The sequence below is a fragment of the Apodemus sylvaticus genome, chromosome 21, assembly GCF_947179515.1.
Source record: "Apodemus sylvaticus chromosome 21, mApoSyl1.1, whole genome shotgun sequence".
NCBI classification, from domain to species: domain Eukaryota; kingdom Metazoa; phylum Chordata; class Mammalia; order Rodentia; family Muridae; genus Apodemus; species Apodemus sylvaticus.
Window position 1 is genome coordinate 18558016 of NC_067492.1, and position 17175 is coordinate 18575190.

The window sequence follows — 17175 nt, forward strand, 5'->3', positions numbered from 1 at the left end:
TTTAATCCTTCTATTTTCTTTCACTGATATAACCTGCTTAACGAAGTCAGGGAGGCACGGAAGAGGGGCTGCTGTTCCTTCACTCATATAATGCGAACACGACACATGAGGACCTATGTGTTAGGTATGCCTATCTCTGTGTAATTTCATCTGGAGACTTTAGTTTTCTTTGACATAGCAAACTCTTCTAGGCCAAGGTATCTTTTTTCCCCAGTCTATACAAGTTCATGTTTGCCAGAACAGGCCTCAGAGCATTGCCCTCTGTTTCAGATCCCTGCCTGGACGTAGAAGGGCCCTGCATTCTTTTATTTATTTATTTATTTATTTATTTATTTATTTATTTATTTATTTTCCCGAGACAGGGTTTCTCTGTATAGCCCTGGCTGTCCTGGAACTCACTCTGTAGACCAGGCTGGCCTCGAACTCAGAAATCTGCCTGCCTCTGCCTTCCAGAGTGCTGGGATTACAGGCGTGTGCCACCACCTCCCGGCTAGGACCCTACATTCTTGCCTTAACCCCAGCCTGTGGATAGAGTCTTATTGGGGGAGTCAAGCAACCTTAAGAGTTATGGTACCAAAGCAATCTCCCGCTGAGAATCACTTCAGTGCCAGTCAGAGCCCGAGGCCTCGCCCACTACCCTGGCCCCGCCCATCCGTATGGGATAGCCCCGCCCACCTCCCGGTTATCCTTTCCCTCCCACTGCTCCTGAAGTTTGTCACCTGGCCCAAGCTCTTCTGCAGGGAATAGCTGGGAAGTGGCACGTATGTTGCAGGATGCGTCCATCCGCAGGCATGTTGGAAACAGTAGCCCGCCGATACTGGAAGGAAAGGGAACCTCGGACGACAGACACTCCCACGGAGGCAGTCTCCGTGCTCAATAGACTGGGCTGCCCGAGGTGGCAGATGCCCAGCAGTAGCATAGTCACTGCTAGGGTCTCAGGAAGTGTTGAGATATATATCCCACATAGCCATCAGTCCTAGAAAAATATAGAGCTTATTCAATAAGCATGCATTGGCTAATGTATCAGAAAGGTTTTGTGTTTCATAGTAGATTTTTCATAGTAAGTTCTGAAACACAGGATCTCGCTTACCATATGCCTATTTGTATTTCCATACAGATTTCATCTGTGAACTTTATTTTTCCATGATGTGAAAAATAGGTCAGGGTTTTTCCTCCCCAGACTATATAGACTCAATATGCTGTCAGGTGTGGTGGCTCCGGTAATCCCAGAATTCAGAAGGCTGAGGCTGGAGCAATTCAATTATCTCAAGGCCAGCTTGGGCTGCATAGTAAGCCCAAGACCAGTGGGCTAAGGTGTAAGACTCTGTCTTACAAATAAATAAATTGGGGCAGCAAAATAACCCAGCCAAACAAGGTACTTGCTGACAAGTTTGGTGACCAGAGTTCAATATCTGGGACTCACATGGTGGAAGCAAAGAACTGACTCTTCTGCCTGGCATGAAGTGTATATATTTATACACTAAATAAATATAATAAGCACAGAGCTTCCTTTCTGTGTTGGGAGAACTGACAAGAAGCAATAGGACCTGGATCTGGTTCTTTCAGAGTTTCTGCTTGTAGCCTGGGTTTAGTGTCATATACCTGTGATGTCAGTGTTCAAGAATTTAAGGCAAGAAGATTCTGCATTCTGGGCCAGGCTGAGCTACATAGTAAAAGAGTTGGGGGGCTGCATTTTGCTTCTCCTCCGGGGCTAGGAGGGAGAGCTGAGTGTGGTCCCAACTCAGAGTAGCCAGTTTATGTCCAAAAGCAGAGGAAGAATGGAGAGAAAACCTTCTGGGCTTCTCAAGAGAAAGCTTTGTTTTCCGCGGGAGCAAGCAGTATCCAAGCTCCTCGGTATCCTTTCTGGCTTAAGCTGCTATTCTAAATGTGGTTCTACAAGGTCCTTTCTGGATCAGAAGCCTGGTGGTTTTGTAGGTTTAGTTGCAAGCATCTGACTGTAAAAACCTAAACGTGCTTATATATTTGCTAATGAATTCTGTTCATGTAATGCAGTACTCATATGATACATATATTACAAAAGAGGCATACATTTAAAAAAAAAACCCTAAAGAGTAAATATAATGATGAATGTAAATGTCTGAATTTCTCTTAAGTACTGGAGATAAACCCAGGTTCTTATACGTGCTAGGTAAGCTCTTTACCACTGAGCTATGCTCCTAACCCACTTACTAATATTTTTGCTTTGCACCTGAAGAGACTGTCTTGGGTTGTGTGTGGGCAATGTTCCATGCTTCCTGGAGACCATACATAGATGAGCTTTACTGATGAGGGCACTAACAGATGGGGCCCTCCAGGGGGCGTCCCTTTACTCTGTAGCCATCAGCACAACCATTCCGGCTTGACTCTGGCTTGAAGTCAGTATGATCTTTGTACTTTTGTGGCAGGAGCCATTAGGTCCTGTGAAGCTTTGCCTTTACTGGGTTCTTTGTTCTAAGGGACCACAGGATTAACTGTCTCCCCACAGCATGCCACGGACTGCTGGAGGCTCTTCCCTTAATACTAGCTGGATTTTCACTGTCCTCTGGCTACTGGCGAGCCTTAGACTGCCCACTATTTCTACAGGGCTCCTTACCACTCCATGTATTCTCGGTCCTGAATTTGTATGAATCTTGGTTGTAATTCTAGAATTAGATCTGGAAGAGATTACATAGCAGAGTTGGCTTCGTGAAGACTGCATTGCCTCTGTAGCTACAAATGACCAAAGTGGGAGAGAAATGCCACCATCTTTGAAAGCTGGGCTCTTAGGTCTGATTGGAAGTCCTATGTCATGTGCCCAGGCCATGGCTTTAAGGAAGGCTGGGAAAGGAAGGAAGGTAGAGAGAGGTGTATTCAGTTTCTTTCAGGAAAGTAGGATCTGTCTCAGCTTGGTTCCAGGTGGCGAGAAACAGACTCCTACAACTTGTCCTCTGAGTTACACACACACACACAGTGGCACAAGTGTGAAGATCTATACACACACATATAGAAGATAAACAAATAAATGTAATTTAAAAAATTAGAAATGGAGCCGGGCATGGTGTGGTATATGCCTTTAATCCCAGAACCTGGGAGGCAGAGGCAGGCATATCTCCAGGACAGCCAGGGCTGTTATATAGAGGAACCTTGTGATGAAAAACCAAAATAAATAAATAAACAGAATAAACAAAAATGAAAAGAATTTTAAAATAACAAGGCTTGAAAGTTCTCCTAATGGGACACTCGTGTGACTGCACAGGTTAATGGCCACCAAGCCTGCCCCTGCATTTGGGAATACAGGATAGGGTCTCATCTGTTTTTGCTACCATTGCACATCAATGGGTCAAAGGAGTCCTGGTCCAGACTCTTCGTGGCCCACACTACTATCAATGTGGATTTAAACATTGCTAAGGAGACTGAGTCCCTTGTTGGACAGCTGCCTCCCAGGTCACAAGAGAATCTGGGCCAGGATGGAGACCACAAACACCCTCCAGATCCCATCTGTGAGATGATGAGAGGCACCCAAGGTCCAAAGCATCCTCCTCCCAGGCTTGCCCCAGTCCTCTGCTATAGTTCCTACCTAACCCACTGAGCTCAGCTAGCCCACACGTTCCAAGTCTTCCTACTGTTTCAAGGAAGACACGTGATCCTTCCGACCACAGTACCAGGAAGCAGTGTAACCATAACAACAACTGAGGGCTCTTTCTCCATATGGAACTTTGTCCTCTGCTTCCTTGACCCTGGCACGACCACTGGGAGCAGGCTGCAGTGGGGTTCCTTGTATGTTCTTTAAACTGTCTCCAGCTGACATTTGACTGGTATGTTAACTGGCAACCCTAACATGCCTCATAACCCTTCTTTTACAAATGCGTGTTGGGGGTGGGGGTGGCAGGAAGATGGTTCAGTGGGTCGGAGTGATTCCTGCAGGTCAGTATCTCTGAAAGCATCATGGCAGGCAGGAGAAAGAACCAGGAAGAGGTGAGTATGAAAACAGGGTTCAGCCCAGCTTAGTTAACCAGGCTGGATCAAACTTCCAGGTCTGACACCAGGCAGTTTATTGTAAGCATATTCAAACACAATAGGATTTGGGGGAAAAAATTCCCAGGCTACAATCATTCCAATTTAAGGAGCCCAATAAAACTTAAGGCATGGCTGCTCAGAAACACTTTTTTGCAAGAAGCAGATAGTGGTTCCCCAAGCCTTTAATCCCAGCACCTGGGAGGCTAAGGCAGGCGGGATCTTTGAGTTTGAGGCTAGCCTGGTCTACAGAGTGAGTTCCAGGAAAGCCAGGACTACACAGAGAAGCCCTGCCTTAAAACAAACAAAAGAAAACAAAACAGGGCTGGAGAGATGGCTCAGCAGGTAAGAGCACCGACTGCTCTTCCAAAGGTCATGAGTTCAAATCCCAGCATCCACATGGTGGCTCACAACCATCCATAAAGAGATATGACACCCTCTTCTGGCATCTGAAGACAGCTATGGTGTACTTACATATAATAAATAAATATTTAAAAAAACAAAACAAAAAAAAAACAAATAAAAAACCAACCAAACAAACAAATAAGAAAACTCTCATCAGGGCTGGAGAGCTGGCTCAGCCGTTAAGAGCACTGACTGCTCTTCCAGAGGCCCTGAGTTCAAATCCCAGCAACCACATGGTGGCTCACAACCATCTGTAATGGGATCGGATGACCTCTACTGGTATATCTCAAGACAGCTACAGTGTCATATATATAAAATAAATAAAATCTTTACAAAAAAAAAAAAGAAAACTCTCATCTTTGTAAAGGGCTGAAACAGTGGTTCTCAACTTTGCTAATGCTATGACCCTTTAATACAGCTCCTCATGTTGTGGTGATCCCCAAACATTAAACTATGTCATTGCTATTTTGTAACTGTAATTTTGCTAATGTTATGAATAGTAATATAAATATATAATATGCGGTATATCTGATATGTGACTCGTATGAAAGTGTTGTTTGATATCGCGCCCCGAGACACACACACACACACACACACACACACAAACACACAGGTTGAGAACTGCTCACCTAGAATCTGGTGAGATCTCTGACCAAGATAACACAGAGGTCAGCAGGCTATAAAGTGCATATCACATCTCCCCTAAGGGTGGATTCTATTGACTGAAAGTTAACAATAAAGGTCTGTTTGAGGGAGTCTGGGATAATCACTCTGGGAGGATTTGGGTAAGGTCTGGCTCGACCAATGGCAAATGGTCACCAGGTTGTTAACAACATCCACTCCCAGCATTCTGGGTAGACTGCAGCTATTTTAGTTCTTCTACATGAAAAAACAACAACTGGGGCGTGGTGGCACACAGCTTTAATCCCAGCACTCGGGAGGCAGAGGCAGGCAGATTTCTACATTCTAGGCCAGCCTGGTCTACAAAGTGAGTTCCAGGACAGCCAGGGCTATACAGAGAAACCCTGTCTTGAAAAAAAGAAAGAAAGAAAGAAAGAAAGAAAGAAAGAAAGAAAGAAAGAAAGAAAGAAAGAAAGAAAGAAAGAAAGAAAGAAAGAAAGAAAGGAAAAGAAAAGAAAAAACAACAACAAAACCAGTCGTGGCCACCGTAGGGTCAGGAAAACTGTTGGCTGCCAATCCAGCTCCAGGATCAAAGAGAAACACTGTCTTAAAGGCTAAAGGCATAGGTAGGAGTGATAGACAGCAGGACACCAGACATCCTCTTCCAGCTTCTGGGCATGATCTCTCTCTCTCTCTCTCTCTCTCTCTCTCTCTCTCTCTCTCTCTCTCCCCCCCCCCGCCCCCTCCCCCCCCACACACAACTGGAGCCAAGTTATTTTGAATTTAAAATATTTTTCAGCTGGGCAGTGGTGGCACACGCCTGTAATCCCAGCACTCTGGGAGGCAGAGGCAGGCGGATTTCTGAATTCCAGGACAGCCTGGTCTACAGAGTGAGTTCCAGGACGGCCAGGGCTATACAGAGAAACCCTGTCTCGAAAAAACCAAATCCAAAAAACTAAAAAAAAAAAAAAAAAAAGAAAGAAAGAAAGAAAAGAAAAAAGAAAGGAAAAGAAAAAAATATTTTTCAGCCGGGTGGTGGTGGCGGTGGCGCACGCCTTTAATCCCAGCACTTGGGAGGCAGAGGCAGGTGGATTTCTGAGTTCGAGGCCAGCCTGGTCTACAAAGTGAGTTCCAGGACAGCCAGTGCTACACAGAGAAACCCTGTCTCAAAAAAAAAAAAAAAAAAAAAAAAACTAAAAAAAAAATAATTTTTTTTTCTTGGTATGGTGGTCAATGCCTCTGCCTTTCTGATGGTTGACTGACAAGGGACAGTCATGAATTAGAAGCTAGCCTGGTCTACTAGGTAAGGCTGTCTTACACAAGAGATTCGAAAAGCCAGTAATGCTTATGAAATAAAATTAAAGTAAATCAAACAGATCTGAAGTCCAGGCTGACCTTAAACTTTCTGTTTTCCTTGTCCTGCCTTCAGGCATGTTCCCTCTTTGAGTTTATATAAATATATAATATATGGTATATATATATATATATATATATATATATATGAAATCTGGGAGGTTATTTATCCAAAGGCAAAAATGAATCTAAGATTTTTTTTTAAAGTTCCTTTTTTACATCAGCAAGATGGCTCAGTGGGTAAGTTACTTCTTGCTGGTCGAGCTTGACAAACTGAGTTTTATCCGCGTGACTCCAGCGAGCTCTCCCACCTCCATAAGCACTCTGTGGCATGTGCCCTGCCCCAATAATAAGCAATATATTTTTAAAAGTTTCTTTTGTTTCTGGCTGCCAGCATTCCTGGCTATTTGAGGCTTAGCCCAGAAGCAGGTGCTGGGTGTGGGCCCGGCAGTGGTGGCTAGGGCCAGGGTAACTGGCAAAGGCACTCTCCATCCCTGGCTGGTAGCAGGAGGACACTCAAAAATTAACGCAGTTGAGGGCTGGGTGTCTTTACAGAGGAGACAAGGACCACAGGCATCCTTCTTCCTGCATTTTGATAGTACCTAAACTCCAGGGCCTGGGCAGTGAGGTTAATATGAGGTTAGATGGTTTGGGGAACCTTTCCAGCTGCAGGATATCCTTGTTTTAGATAACTTTCAGGACAACTCCCTGGAGCTTGAGCAGACAGCCCTAGATAGGGCCTGCTAGGATTTGTCCAAGGACAGGCTGAGCAGTGACCCACCCTCCTATGGCCCTCTTTCCATCCCCTCACCTCTGCCCTACCCCTCTCTCTCCATCAGATTAAACATGTCTGGAAAGCCCAGGCCTGCGTCTGCCCATCCAGACCAGAAGAGACCACGGGACAGGATCATCTTCTGGTGAGTCTGTCCTGTCAGCAAGGCAGGCTGGTTGTCTACTTGTATGTGTTCCCTTGAGAAGGGAAAAGGAATCTAGAAGGTTCCCTAAGCGTGCTGCCCACCCAGCATCTCAGCATTTGGGACTCATCCCTGAGTCTCTGGTTTTGTCTCTAACTGACAAAGTGCATTCTACCCTATCAGGATGACATAACCTGGACCTCCTCCTGACTTGGGGGGGGGGTGCTCCTTTTCCACCCTGGAGTCAGGGAGTCCATCAAGGAGAACCTCTTCTGTGGAAGAATCAGAAACTTTTTCCTAAATATAGATGTTTGGGAACCTTTCTAGATGACATCTTGTCTTAGCTTGGCAGGGCCTTAAACAATTTTCAGGAAAATCTTTTTTGTTGTTGTTGCTTTCGAATTTAAAAAAATTTGCATGTGTGCATTCATGCAGGTGTATGTACATGTGTATGCATGTAAGTGTACATGTGTGTGTACACACACAAGTGCACATGTACATGTTTTGTGGCTTCTGTGTGGAAGTCAGAGGACACCTTGCAAGAGTTGGTTTTTTGCAAGAGTTTACTGTGTACGGGTCTGAGAAGGAGCAAATTCCCGGCTGTCACTGTTGGTGGCTCCTTTACTTACTGTGTCACCTCACCATATAGTTGTTCTGTTTTATATGTGTGGGCATGTGTATTTGTATACATTTTTATTTATTTATTTATTTATTTATTTATTTATTTATTTATTTATTTATTTTTAATTTGGTTTTTTTTGAGACAGGGTTTCTCTGTATAGCCCTGGCTGTCCTGGAACTCACTCTGTAGACCGGTTGGCCTCGAACTCAGAAATCCGCCTGCCTCTGCCTCCCAGAGTGCTGGGATTACAGGCGTGAGCCACCACCGCCCGGCTATTTTATTTATTTTTAAGACAATATTTTTTATTCTTTAAAAGTTCCAGTCGGGCCCGACTATTTCATGGAAAATTTTACATAAAAATGGTAGATATAAAAACTCTTTCTTTAATTTTAATGCCTTTCTATATACTTCCTCTATTTTATCAGAAATGTTTTCAATGTAAATCTTTGATTTTATCACAAATGTTTCTAATTCCACCTTCAATTAATTTAGAAAGAGTTTTTATATCTACCATTTTTATGTAAAATTTTCCATGAAATAGTCAATTTTTTTTTTTTTTTTTTTTTTGGATTTCTACCTCCCAGAGTGCTGGGATTACAGGCATGTGCCACTACCACCTGGCAAAATAGTCAATTTTAAAGTGTTTGTCTATTTATTTCTTGAATCTTTCCAGAAATATTTTCCATGTAAATCTTCAACGTTATCTGAAAATGTTTATAATTCTGCCTTCAATCAACTTAGAATTATCTTTATGCCTGTCATTTTACCTATATAATGTCCATGATAATCTTTAATTTTAACATGTTTTTCTATATATTTCTTCAATTTTATCAGAAATATTTTCCATGTAAATCTTCAAGTTTATCAGAAAATATTTATAATTCCACTTTCAATCAATTTAGGAATACTTTTATACCTACCATTATTATATCTATATAAAATTTCCCATGATAATCTTCAATTCTAACATGTTTTTCTACATTTTTCTACAATTTTATCAGAAATATTTTCCATGTAAATCTTCAATTCTATCATAAAATGCTTCTATCCCATATTTCAATTAGCAATGTTTTACATGTCTACCACTTTACTCTTTAATTTTCCATGAAAATTGTCAATTTTAATGTGTTTATCTGAAATATTTTCCATGTAAAATCTTTAATTTTATCATAGTGTTTTTACTTCCCTTTTCAATAAATAAAAAAAATTAATAAAATATAAAAATAAAAGTTCCATACATGCATACAACATACACTGATTATTCTCATCTGCCCCTACTCCTCCCATCCCCCCTCTCTCCCTTCCTCTTATTTATTTAACTAACTTTTAGACAGGATCTCTCTATGTAGCTCTGGCTGGCCTCAACCTCGCAGAGGTCATCCTGCCTCTGCCTCTCAAGGGCTGGGATTGAAGGTTTGGATACACCCAGCCTTCCTGAAGATAATGGGTAGAGCAGGGATTATCTTCCTAAACCATAAATCCATTTACAGGGCCTGGAAAGATGGCTCAGTGATTAAGGGCACTGACTGCTCTTCCAGAGGACCTGAGTTCAATTCCCAGCAACCAGCAACCACATGGTGGCTCACAACCATCTGTAATACAATCCAATGCCCTCTTCTGATGTGTCTGAAGACTGTTTAAAAAAATCCATTTACTATATAACTCTTGGATAGAGGACATATCAGATATTAAAATAGTAACCGACTGGGCATTGTGACACTTCTCTCTCTCTCTCTTTGTTTGTTTGTTTGTTTGTTTGTTTTTTGGATTTGGTTTTTTTGAGACAGGGTTTCTCTGTGTAGCCCCTGGCTGTGGTACTTCTCTTTAATCCCAGCACTTGAGAGACAAAGGCTCTTTATGAGTTTGAGCAAGCCTTGGCTACATGAGTTCCAGATAAACAGAGCCTCATAGTGAGATTCTGTCTTGAAAACAAAACAAAAACAAAAATTAAAAAGAAGCTGATTGGTGGAGGCCCACCCCTTTAAACCCAGCACTTGGGAGGCAGAGGCAGGTGGATGGATCTCTGAGGTCGAGGCCAGCCTGGCCTACAGATTGAGTTCCTGGACAGCTAGACAGAGAAACCCTGGGGCTTTTGTTTGTTGTTTTGTTTTTGGTTTTTTGGATTTGTTTTTTTTTTTTTTTTTTTTTTGAGACAGGGTTTCTCTGTATAGCCCTGGCTGTATAGTGGGAGCTGTACAGTTGTTCAGTCTTGTGGACCACGTGGAGGGACGGATGTGGGGAAAGGCGCGGTTCACACGGGTCCCTTCCTTTTCCAAAGTGGAGCTCTGCGAGGCAGTTTGGTTTTTGTCTATAGAGATACTTACAAAATTTTGGGTTTCTTAATTTCTCTCTTTCCTTTTCTTAATTTCTCTCTCTCCCTTTCTCTTAAATTTTCTTTTAATTTCTTCTTCCTTTCTTTCTGTGTGTGGGAAGACTCAAGATTTTAGAGAGACTGCAGCTGTTAGCCCAGGTGCAACCAGATTGTTCCTCTTGTAGGAAAAAGGAAGGGTGCCAGTGAACTCAATTCAATGCAGGGACTTGGGGGCTCCTTCTTGCTGTCGAGGCTGCAGAATGTCTGTCCTGACCTACATTCCATCCGCTGAAGTTTTAGTTCTTTACGAGGTCTTTTCTGATTACTTAAAAATTCCATTTTGGAAAACAATGTTGTGCATTGGCCGGGAATCGAACCCGGGCCTCCCGCGTGGCAGGCGAGAATTCTACCACTGAACCACCAATGCCTTACTATAGGAGTTGCCTTTGCTGGTTTAGTTCAGTCTCTGACGGTCTGGACTGCATAGCGTCGTCATTCCTGAAATCCTGCATCTGGGGCTCTGGATACAACATTCTTTCGGATCTGATCTACCTTGTTTGGGAGAGATGCGTGCCTTCTCCACGCTGATCTGCGCCCGCCTGCTTTTTCTTCCTCCTACCGGCCGGAATCCGAAGCAGCCCCGAGTGTCCTCTACCGCCCACCCAGACATCCAGAAGTCAGGAAGCAGAGGTGGCCGGAAACCTCATCACAATTGCGGGGACCCTGCAGGCTGTAAGGGCAGATGGGCATCCTATCCTTCCCTTGGTCCACGGAGTCGCCTTAGAGCTGGGCACGTTAGACGACAGCACCTAGGAAGCTGTTTCTTAACTTTAGACCCAACTCCAACCCAGCATGCTCACCAGCCTATTCCAGGCTGGACCTAATGCTTTGTGTATTCGCACCAGCCATTCATGCTTTGGAATAGGCGATTGTCTGCATTGATACAACACCCCTCCGTATGAAAAGGAGGGAGACCGCCCTTAAGAGCCCGGCACCTCTTCGGAGCTCCACCTCTTCCATGGCCCCGCAGCCAAGGGCAGGTGGCTCGGCTGCGGCCTTAACCTTTCTTACTAGCCCCTCATATGCTGACCTCTGCTTTCCGGCAGTTCCCACGCTAGGATTAAAATCTCCACACCCACACTAAGACCTTGGGCTCTGGCTTAATTTCTCTTTCATCCTTTGCCGGACAAAGATCCGGAAGATCAGTAGTGCCTGGCTCAGGCAGAAGTGCCTTTGGAGGGCCAGGCTCCGGCTGGACAGCCGGCTGGGTTGTCGCCCTACTGCCACTTACCTCGGCAGCAGGGGTGGGGTGGGTGGGTGGGTGGTGGTGGTGGTGGTGAAGAGTCCAATCAGGGAGAAGCTGGTCTGTTGTGGTCTCCAAAATGACTCTGGGCAAGAGCCTAGGGTGTCTTCTGAGGAAGAGTCCAGACCTTCAAAGGAAGGGCTGCAGGTGTAGGTAGGATGGGCAGGAGTTCAAAGTCAGCCTCAGCTACATAGAGAGTTTGAGGCCAATCAGGGCGACATAAGAGAGGGAAAGGAGGGAGGGAGGGAGGGTATACTTACTCTTCCAAGTTCAGCTGAGGGCCAGGACGACTCTGGCTTCCCCTTATTTGTAAACTGAACTGAGTCAAATAGAGAAGGTATACACTGCTAGTAGTTAGTGGTTGGGTCTTGTCAGCTGTGTCCTGAGGTAGGGACGTGGAGCTGGATGACTTGACTGCTCCCTCCTTGTCTCTTTAGGGTGAATGAAAGCAAAAGGACCCCTGCACTCATCCATCAGGTGCCAGCCAAGAGGCGAAGGACCTATCTAAGTACAGGGGTCAGGACGGCTTACAGCACTCACAAGGCCTGCAGGAACAGTCACCTGCCCCTGGGGGGGATAAAGAGTGAGTAAGGGGCCCAGCCCTCACCTTCAGTGTGGGGAGGAGTTGGGTAGCTTTATCTAAAGTGAGGGAAGGCTGTAAAACCCCAACAGTACCCGCTCTCAGTCCCTGTACCCCTGTGGCCATGTGCGCTTCAACTCTGCCCCCTCTTAGCAGACCAGTCTGAGGAGCTGGATTCCATCCGCAGGGAGCTGAGCGAGATCAAAGCCCGGGTGGACAGCCTGCTGGAGAGTCTGGAGTCCATGGAGCAGCAGCAGGAGCAGCACGTGAGGCAGGTACTCAAAGGGATGCCCAGGTCATGTTCTCCGTGGGTCCCAGATTGGGGTACTTGGGGTTCTTCTGTTAGTGGCTTTCTCTGTTTGGGGCTTCCTTTACCAGTATTAGACTTCATTTCCCTTGGCTGTTTCCACGGCCAGAAGTACCTCTGTGACCTCTAGGTTGTCCTGGTTCCCTCCTGATATCTAGGGTCAAAGCAGTTGCCTCATTCTCCCTCTTGTTCTTTGGAGTTCTAGATTACTGCTAGGCTCCTGATTGAGTCAGCGGGGACCTCTGAACTTTAGCCTACTGGCTCTCTAAACAGGACCAAAGGAGAGTGAAGGGAACAGGTGTCCTGGAAGTGCAGGCTTCTCACGCCAAAATACTGAGCCCCTTGTGTCCAGGGGCCGGAGGGCCTACGAAGAGGCAGGCAGCTCAGGGCAATACACACACACACACACACACACACACACGGTAATCAGGGAGTGTTCTGCTCCCCTTCACCCTACTTGGGTCCTTGTGGCCTCTCTATGAGCAAAGACAGAGCGCTTGGTTTATGTAGGTGCACAGAGTAAGTAGTAGGGTACAGACGGGTTTACAACTTGTACCCAAGAGCAGTTCTTAGGACAGCCACTTCTCCCTTCTCTGCTTTTTAGCCCCTTGATTCTGGGCTTGGTCGGCTCAGCTATACCAGGATCTACTGGCCAGGCATCTGGACACTTGGGTTAAGTCAGTTCTGGGTTGAAATACCATCTTCTGGAAAGGAGACAGACGAAATCTGACTTTGTATGATACCTATATATGTTCCATAAGCCAAGGCCCCGCCTCCCTCTTTAAGCTTGTTAACATTTGATTTCCTGAACCAGGGCTGTGGCATGCTAAAGTTTCTAGAGTGAGACAGTCCAAATGTGGACACTGATAATCCTTTGTGTAGCAGTATAGGGCCTTAAATTTTCTGTCCTCCCACACCTTTCTCCATTATCAGTGAATTCCTCATAATGCCCTGCCTAACCCAGGCTGGATGGGCTCTGGAAGGTCCTCCCTGCCACTTATGGCCAGAGTCACAACTGATCCGGAAAAAGAATGTGCTACAGAGAAAATGTCTGCTCCTGCCTGCTGGTTCTGGGTTTCCAGGCTTCGGGGCTAGTGGGCATGCTTAGACTGGATACTCGCCAGCATCCCTGCCATCCTCCAAAGAATCTAGAGTAGCCTCAGACTTCCCAAAGATCCCAAAACAGGGGAAGGAGGGGAGTTGGAGGAACTAGATTTTAGCTCATTTTAGCCATCTTTCCTAGGCTCTGCCTCCTGCCCTCTAAGCCGGCCCCTCTTATTTTCTACAGGTGAAGAATCAAGTGTCAGACCAGTATAGCCAGTAGGAGGTAGGAAACTTTCCAGACTTTCTTCAGCTGGTACTTCTTGGGTGGCCTGTTTCCTTGCCTTGTGTTTTTGGAAAGCCCCTAGTCACTCCCTTGCAACTTGAAGTCACCTTTACTAGCACCTGGGCATTTCTAGTGCTGAAGCTCCGTCCAGCCCACCCAGAAAACCTCCCAGTACTAACGGTTTTAACTCCTGCTGTGGGCAGGGTAGGGAAGCCCCACACACCAGCAATATCTCACTATTCTCTTTCAACTGTGGTGATCTTGCAGGAGGCACCTGACAAAGCCCTGAGCCCAAAGAGCGTCACTGGCTCTCATGGAATGAAGACTGGCGCTTATTTTTCTCCTTGCCCACGAACACTAAATCTGGTGGTGTGTCCATTTTTCTGCAGCTACAGCAGCGAAGCACACTGTACCCTAGTGACACCGAGCTGTAAGGTTGTGTGCGCCCACCTAACCAATCTCTTTTGGTTAAAGCCACCATGTACCCTACAAAGCCATAAGCTATCCTTCAGAATAGGGGAACTTTTACAGCTCCTTATCTTTCTCTTTTTTTGGGGGGGGGGTGTTGAAACAGGGTTTCTCTGTATAGCCCTAGCTGTCCTGGAACTCAGTCTGTAGACGACCAGGCTGACCTCGAACTCAAGAAATCCACCTGCCTCTGCCTCCCAAGTGCTGGCATTATTAAAGGCGTGCCCACTGCCTTCCTGGCTCTTTATTTGCTCTAGACAGTCATGTCAGAAAGGGAAAAATAAAATGTGTATTTCTTCTTCCTGGTCAGGGGTTCTTACTTTGTCCTCATAAACTGAGCAGACCCCTGGAATACTTAGTAAGTCTCACACAGCTTCCTCCAATCCAGCCCTTACTGAAGAACAAGACAAGTCCCTATACTCCTGGTCAGCCAGGCCTGCTCTGCCTTAAGGAACAGTCAGGCTGTAAATGATGCCACAGTATTTAGGCGGTCTCCATTTGAGTAGTCCATTGCTGCCCTAAGCCTTGTTCCCAGAAGCCAAACCTGGACAGGACACCAGGATGGGACCCTGCATCCTTCCAGAGCATAATCCTTTTCAGTTACCCAACTCCTAGATATGGTTTTGTCCTAAAAGAAAGGATAGGGATGCACCGGGGCTTCTCCTTTTAAATCTCCCCAGTCTTTTTTTCGAGGCCGGGGTTTCTGTCTTATCCCCTCAGCAGCTGCCCCAGACAATGCTCCCAGGGCAGGTTTCTCCTCCAAAGCACATAATCCTTTCTTACATACGGTGGGCTAATAGGAACATTTAAGGCAGTAATGACTCGAGCCCTTGACAACACATGCCCAGTTCGGAACGGCATTGCTTCTAACTCTAGTATCAAGAAAAACCACAACAGATGTATTTCCAGGTATAAAAACGTTTTTATGTTTTACTCCGAGTACCGAGAAGGCAAAGCCCCCTTGTCCATCCTCTCACAAGAATCAGTTTATTATATATTGGAGCTGATGGTTGGCCCGCAGAGGGTCCATCCCTTACAAGACCATAGCCCCAGGTCTCATTTACTAGGTCAATCCAGTTCAAGTCCTTTCCAACTTAGGAGTATGGCTTCTTTCAAATTTCTCCAACTGGATCGTGTTCTCAAAGGCCTTTTAAACCTTTCCCACACAGCTGTGCAGTGCTTTGGTTCTCCCCCACTCTCGTTTCTCAGCTCAGCGAAGTCAGGCGACCAACAGCGCTGGTCCTTTTGGGAGAGAAGGGCGATTGCAGTCCTCCGCGTCCTCTGTCGCTCAGGTTTTCCAATCAGGGTGGGGCGGCGGCACCCCTCCGGCGGGCGGCCCGCACCAAGCACTGCTGCAGCACCGGGTAGAGGCGCTGGCAGCCTTCCAGGCCCAGGCGCACCGCATCAGTCCAACTCTCAGTCTGACCGCCTTCCCCACTGCCCAGTAACCCGGCCACCTGATTGAGCACAGGCATGAGAGCCACCGTGAGACCGGCCGCAGAATGCTCCTCCTCGAGCCGCGTGGGGTCCAGCAGCCAGGTCGGGGAGGGTCCCGGTGTGAGGCTCAGGCCGCAGCCCACTACTAGATCATACATCTCGACTCCCGCGTCGGCCAGGGCGAGCGCAGCAGCGGTGAGCGCCGCAGCCAGCGCAGAGCCGCCGTCCTCCAGCAGCAGCGCGGACACCTCGAGTTGAGCACGAGGGTAGCGCCCCAGGCGCACAGCGGGCTCCAGAGCCTCTTGCAGAGCCAGACCCAGCTCGCGCTCCTCGCCGCTGCCCTGGGGTGCGCGACGCCGGCGACCGGAGAAGGGCGCGCGTCGGAAATCGCAGAGCAGGCGACCACGGAGGGCAGCCGGGGCTTCACCGCCCGCTCCCGCAGGACCGCCGCCGCGCTCGCCGCCCTCAGCCTGCCGCGGACCAGACACGGCGCACAGCACCTTGGTACCTCCCGCCTCCAGGTAGGCGGAGCCCTTGGCCTGGCTCAGCAGCCCCGCGCGCGCGTACACCGGTCGTAGCCGCGTAGGGTCGCGAGCAGCGGGCGTCTCGTCTTCTTCGACCGCGTACAGCTGCGGCGGCTGGGACTCCTCCGGCCCGCGGATGCGGCGGTGGTCTCCCGGCATGGCGGCTACCGGCGTGCGAGCTACTTCCGCCTGCTGGCCTGCCCTTGCGCTCCGGCTCTTCCGCTGGCTTAAAGATACGCGCCCGCGCAGAGCCTATCGGGAGAGCGGTAGACGTCCGCATTGCCACCTAGCGGAGTGGAGGAAGAACGGCGAGGTACGGCAGGATTCCTGTGCTGGTACCTTAACTAGTTCTAAGGCCCTGATCTGTTGTTATCCCTGAATTTTGCAGTCTTTTACATAAGCTTGCTCAAAGTGAGAACTTTTTGTTCACTCCTGTGCTTAGTCCCCTCGCTGGTTTCAACACTTGTTTAATAAATGGACAGAATCTCTCTTCCTTCCTACACTTCTACACATACAATTTCTAACACTCCGAGGAACGTGTCATAAGCAGGCAGTATCTCTGCTTCCAGAACCTTCTGTTTGTAGATTCATACAAATTGAATTTTAGGGCTGGGCCAGGGTCTTGAACCTAGTTTATATTAAAGCGGCAGGGATGGAGCAGTTACTAGGAGACATCTACACATTCATACCTCCTGTATCAGTTGTCTGACCTCAAAGGGAGGCATGCAGACAAGCATGATGGAGGTTGTCCTAAGAGACTAAGAGCAGTGGCTCTCCACTAGAAGCAATTCAGAAGAATTTCCCTCCACCCCTTCTATTGGATTCCAGCCCATCCATTCCACCTCTGGCTCTGCTCTCCCAGGGTCCGCTCCTAACATTCAGAAGTCTGGGGGGGTGGGGGGGGGTGGGGGGGGGGTGGGAGGGTCTATTTTGTGGTAACATCAACCAGGAACCAGCTGGAACCGTAACCTGTATTCTGCAAATAAACAGGGAGCCGGGTTCACCCCAGG

General features: G+C 47.1%; 1 protein-coding gene and 1 non-coding gene across 2 annotated transcripts; both read right to left on the bottom strand.

Moving 5' to 3' along the window:
* Positions 1-10575: 10575 nt before the first annotated feature.
* Trnag-gcc (transfer RNA glycine (anticodon GCC)) lies at positions 10576-10646 on the bottom strand. Its single transcript has one exon. It is a non-coding gene; the product is annotated as a tRNA-Gly (tRNA).
* A 4460-nt stretch (positions 10647-15106) lies between these two features.
* Exosc6 (exosome component 6) lies at positions 15107-17016 on the bottom strand. Its single transcript, XM_052166216.1, has one exon. It carries the CDS (start codon positions 16322-16324, stop codon positions 15506-15508), a length of 819 nt encoding a protein of 272 aa, XP_052022176.1. The 5' UTR covers positions 16325-17016; the 3' UTR covers positions 15107-15505.
* Between the last annotated feature and the right edge of the window lie 159 nt (positions 17017-17175).

Bases quoted from the DNA above. Each gene is read 5' to 3' on its own strand.
- Exosc6 (XM_052166216.1), bottom strand. From the start codon at position 16,324: ATGCCGGGAGACCACCGCCGCATCCGCGGGCCGGAGGAGTCCCAGCCG.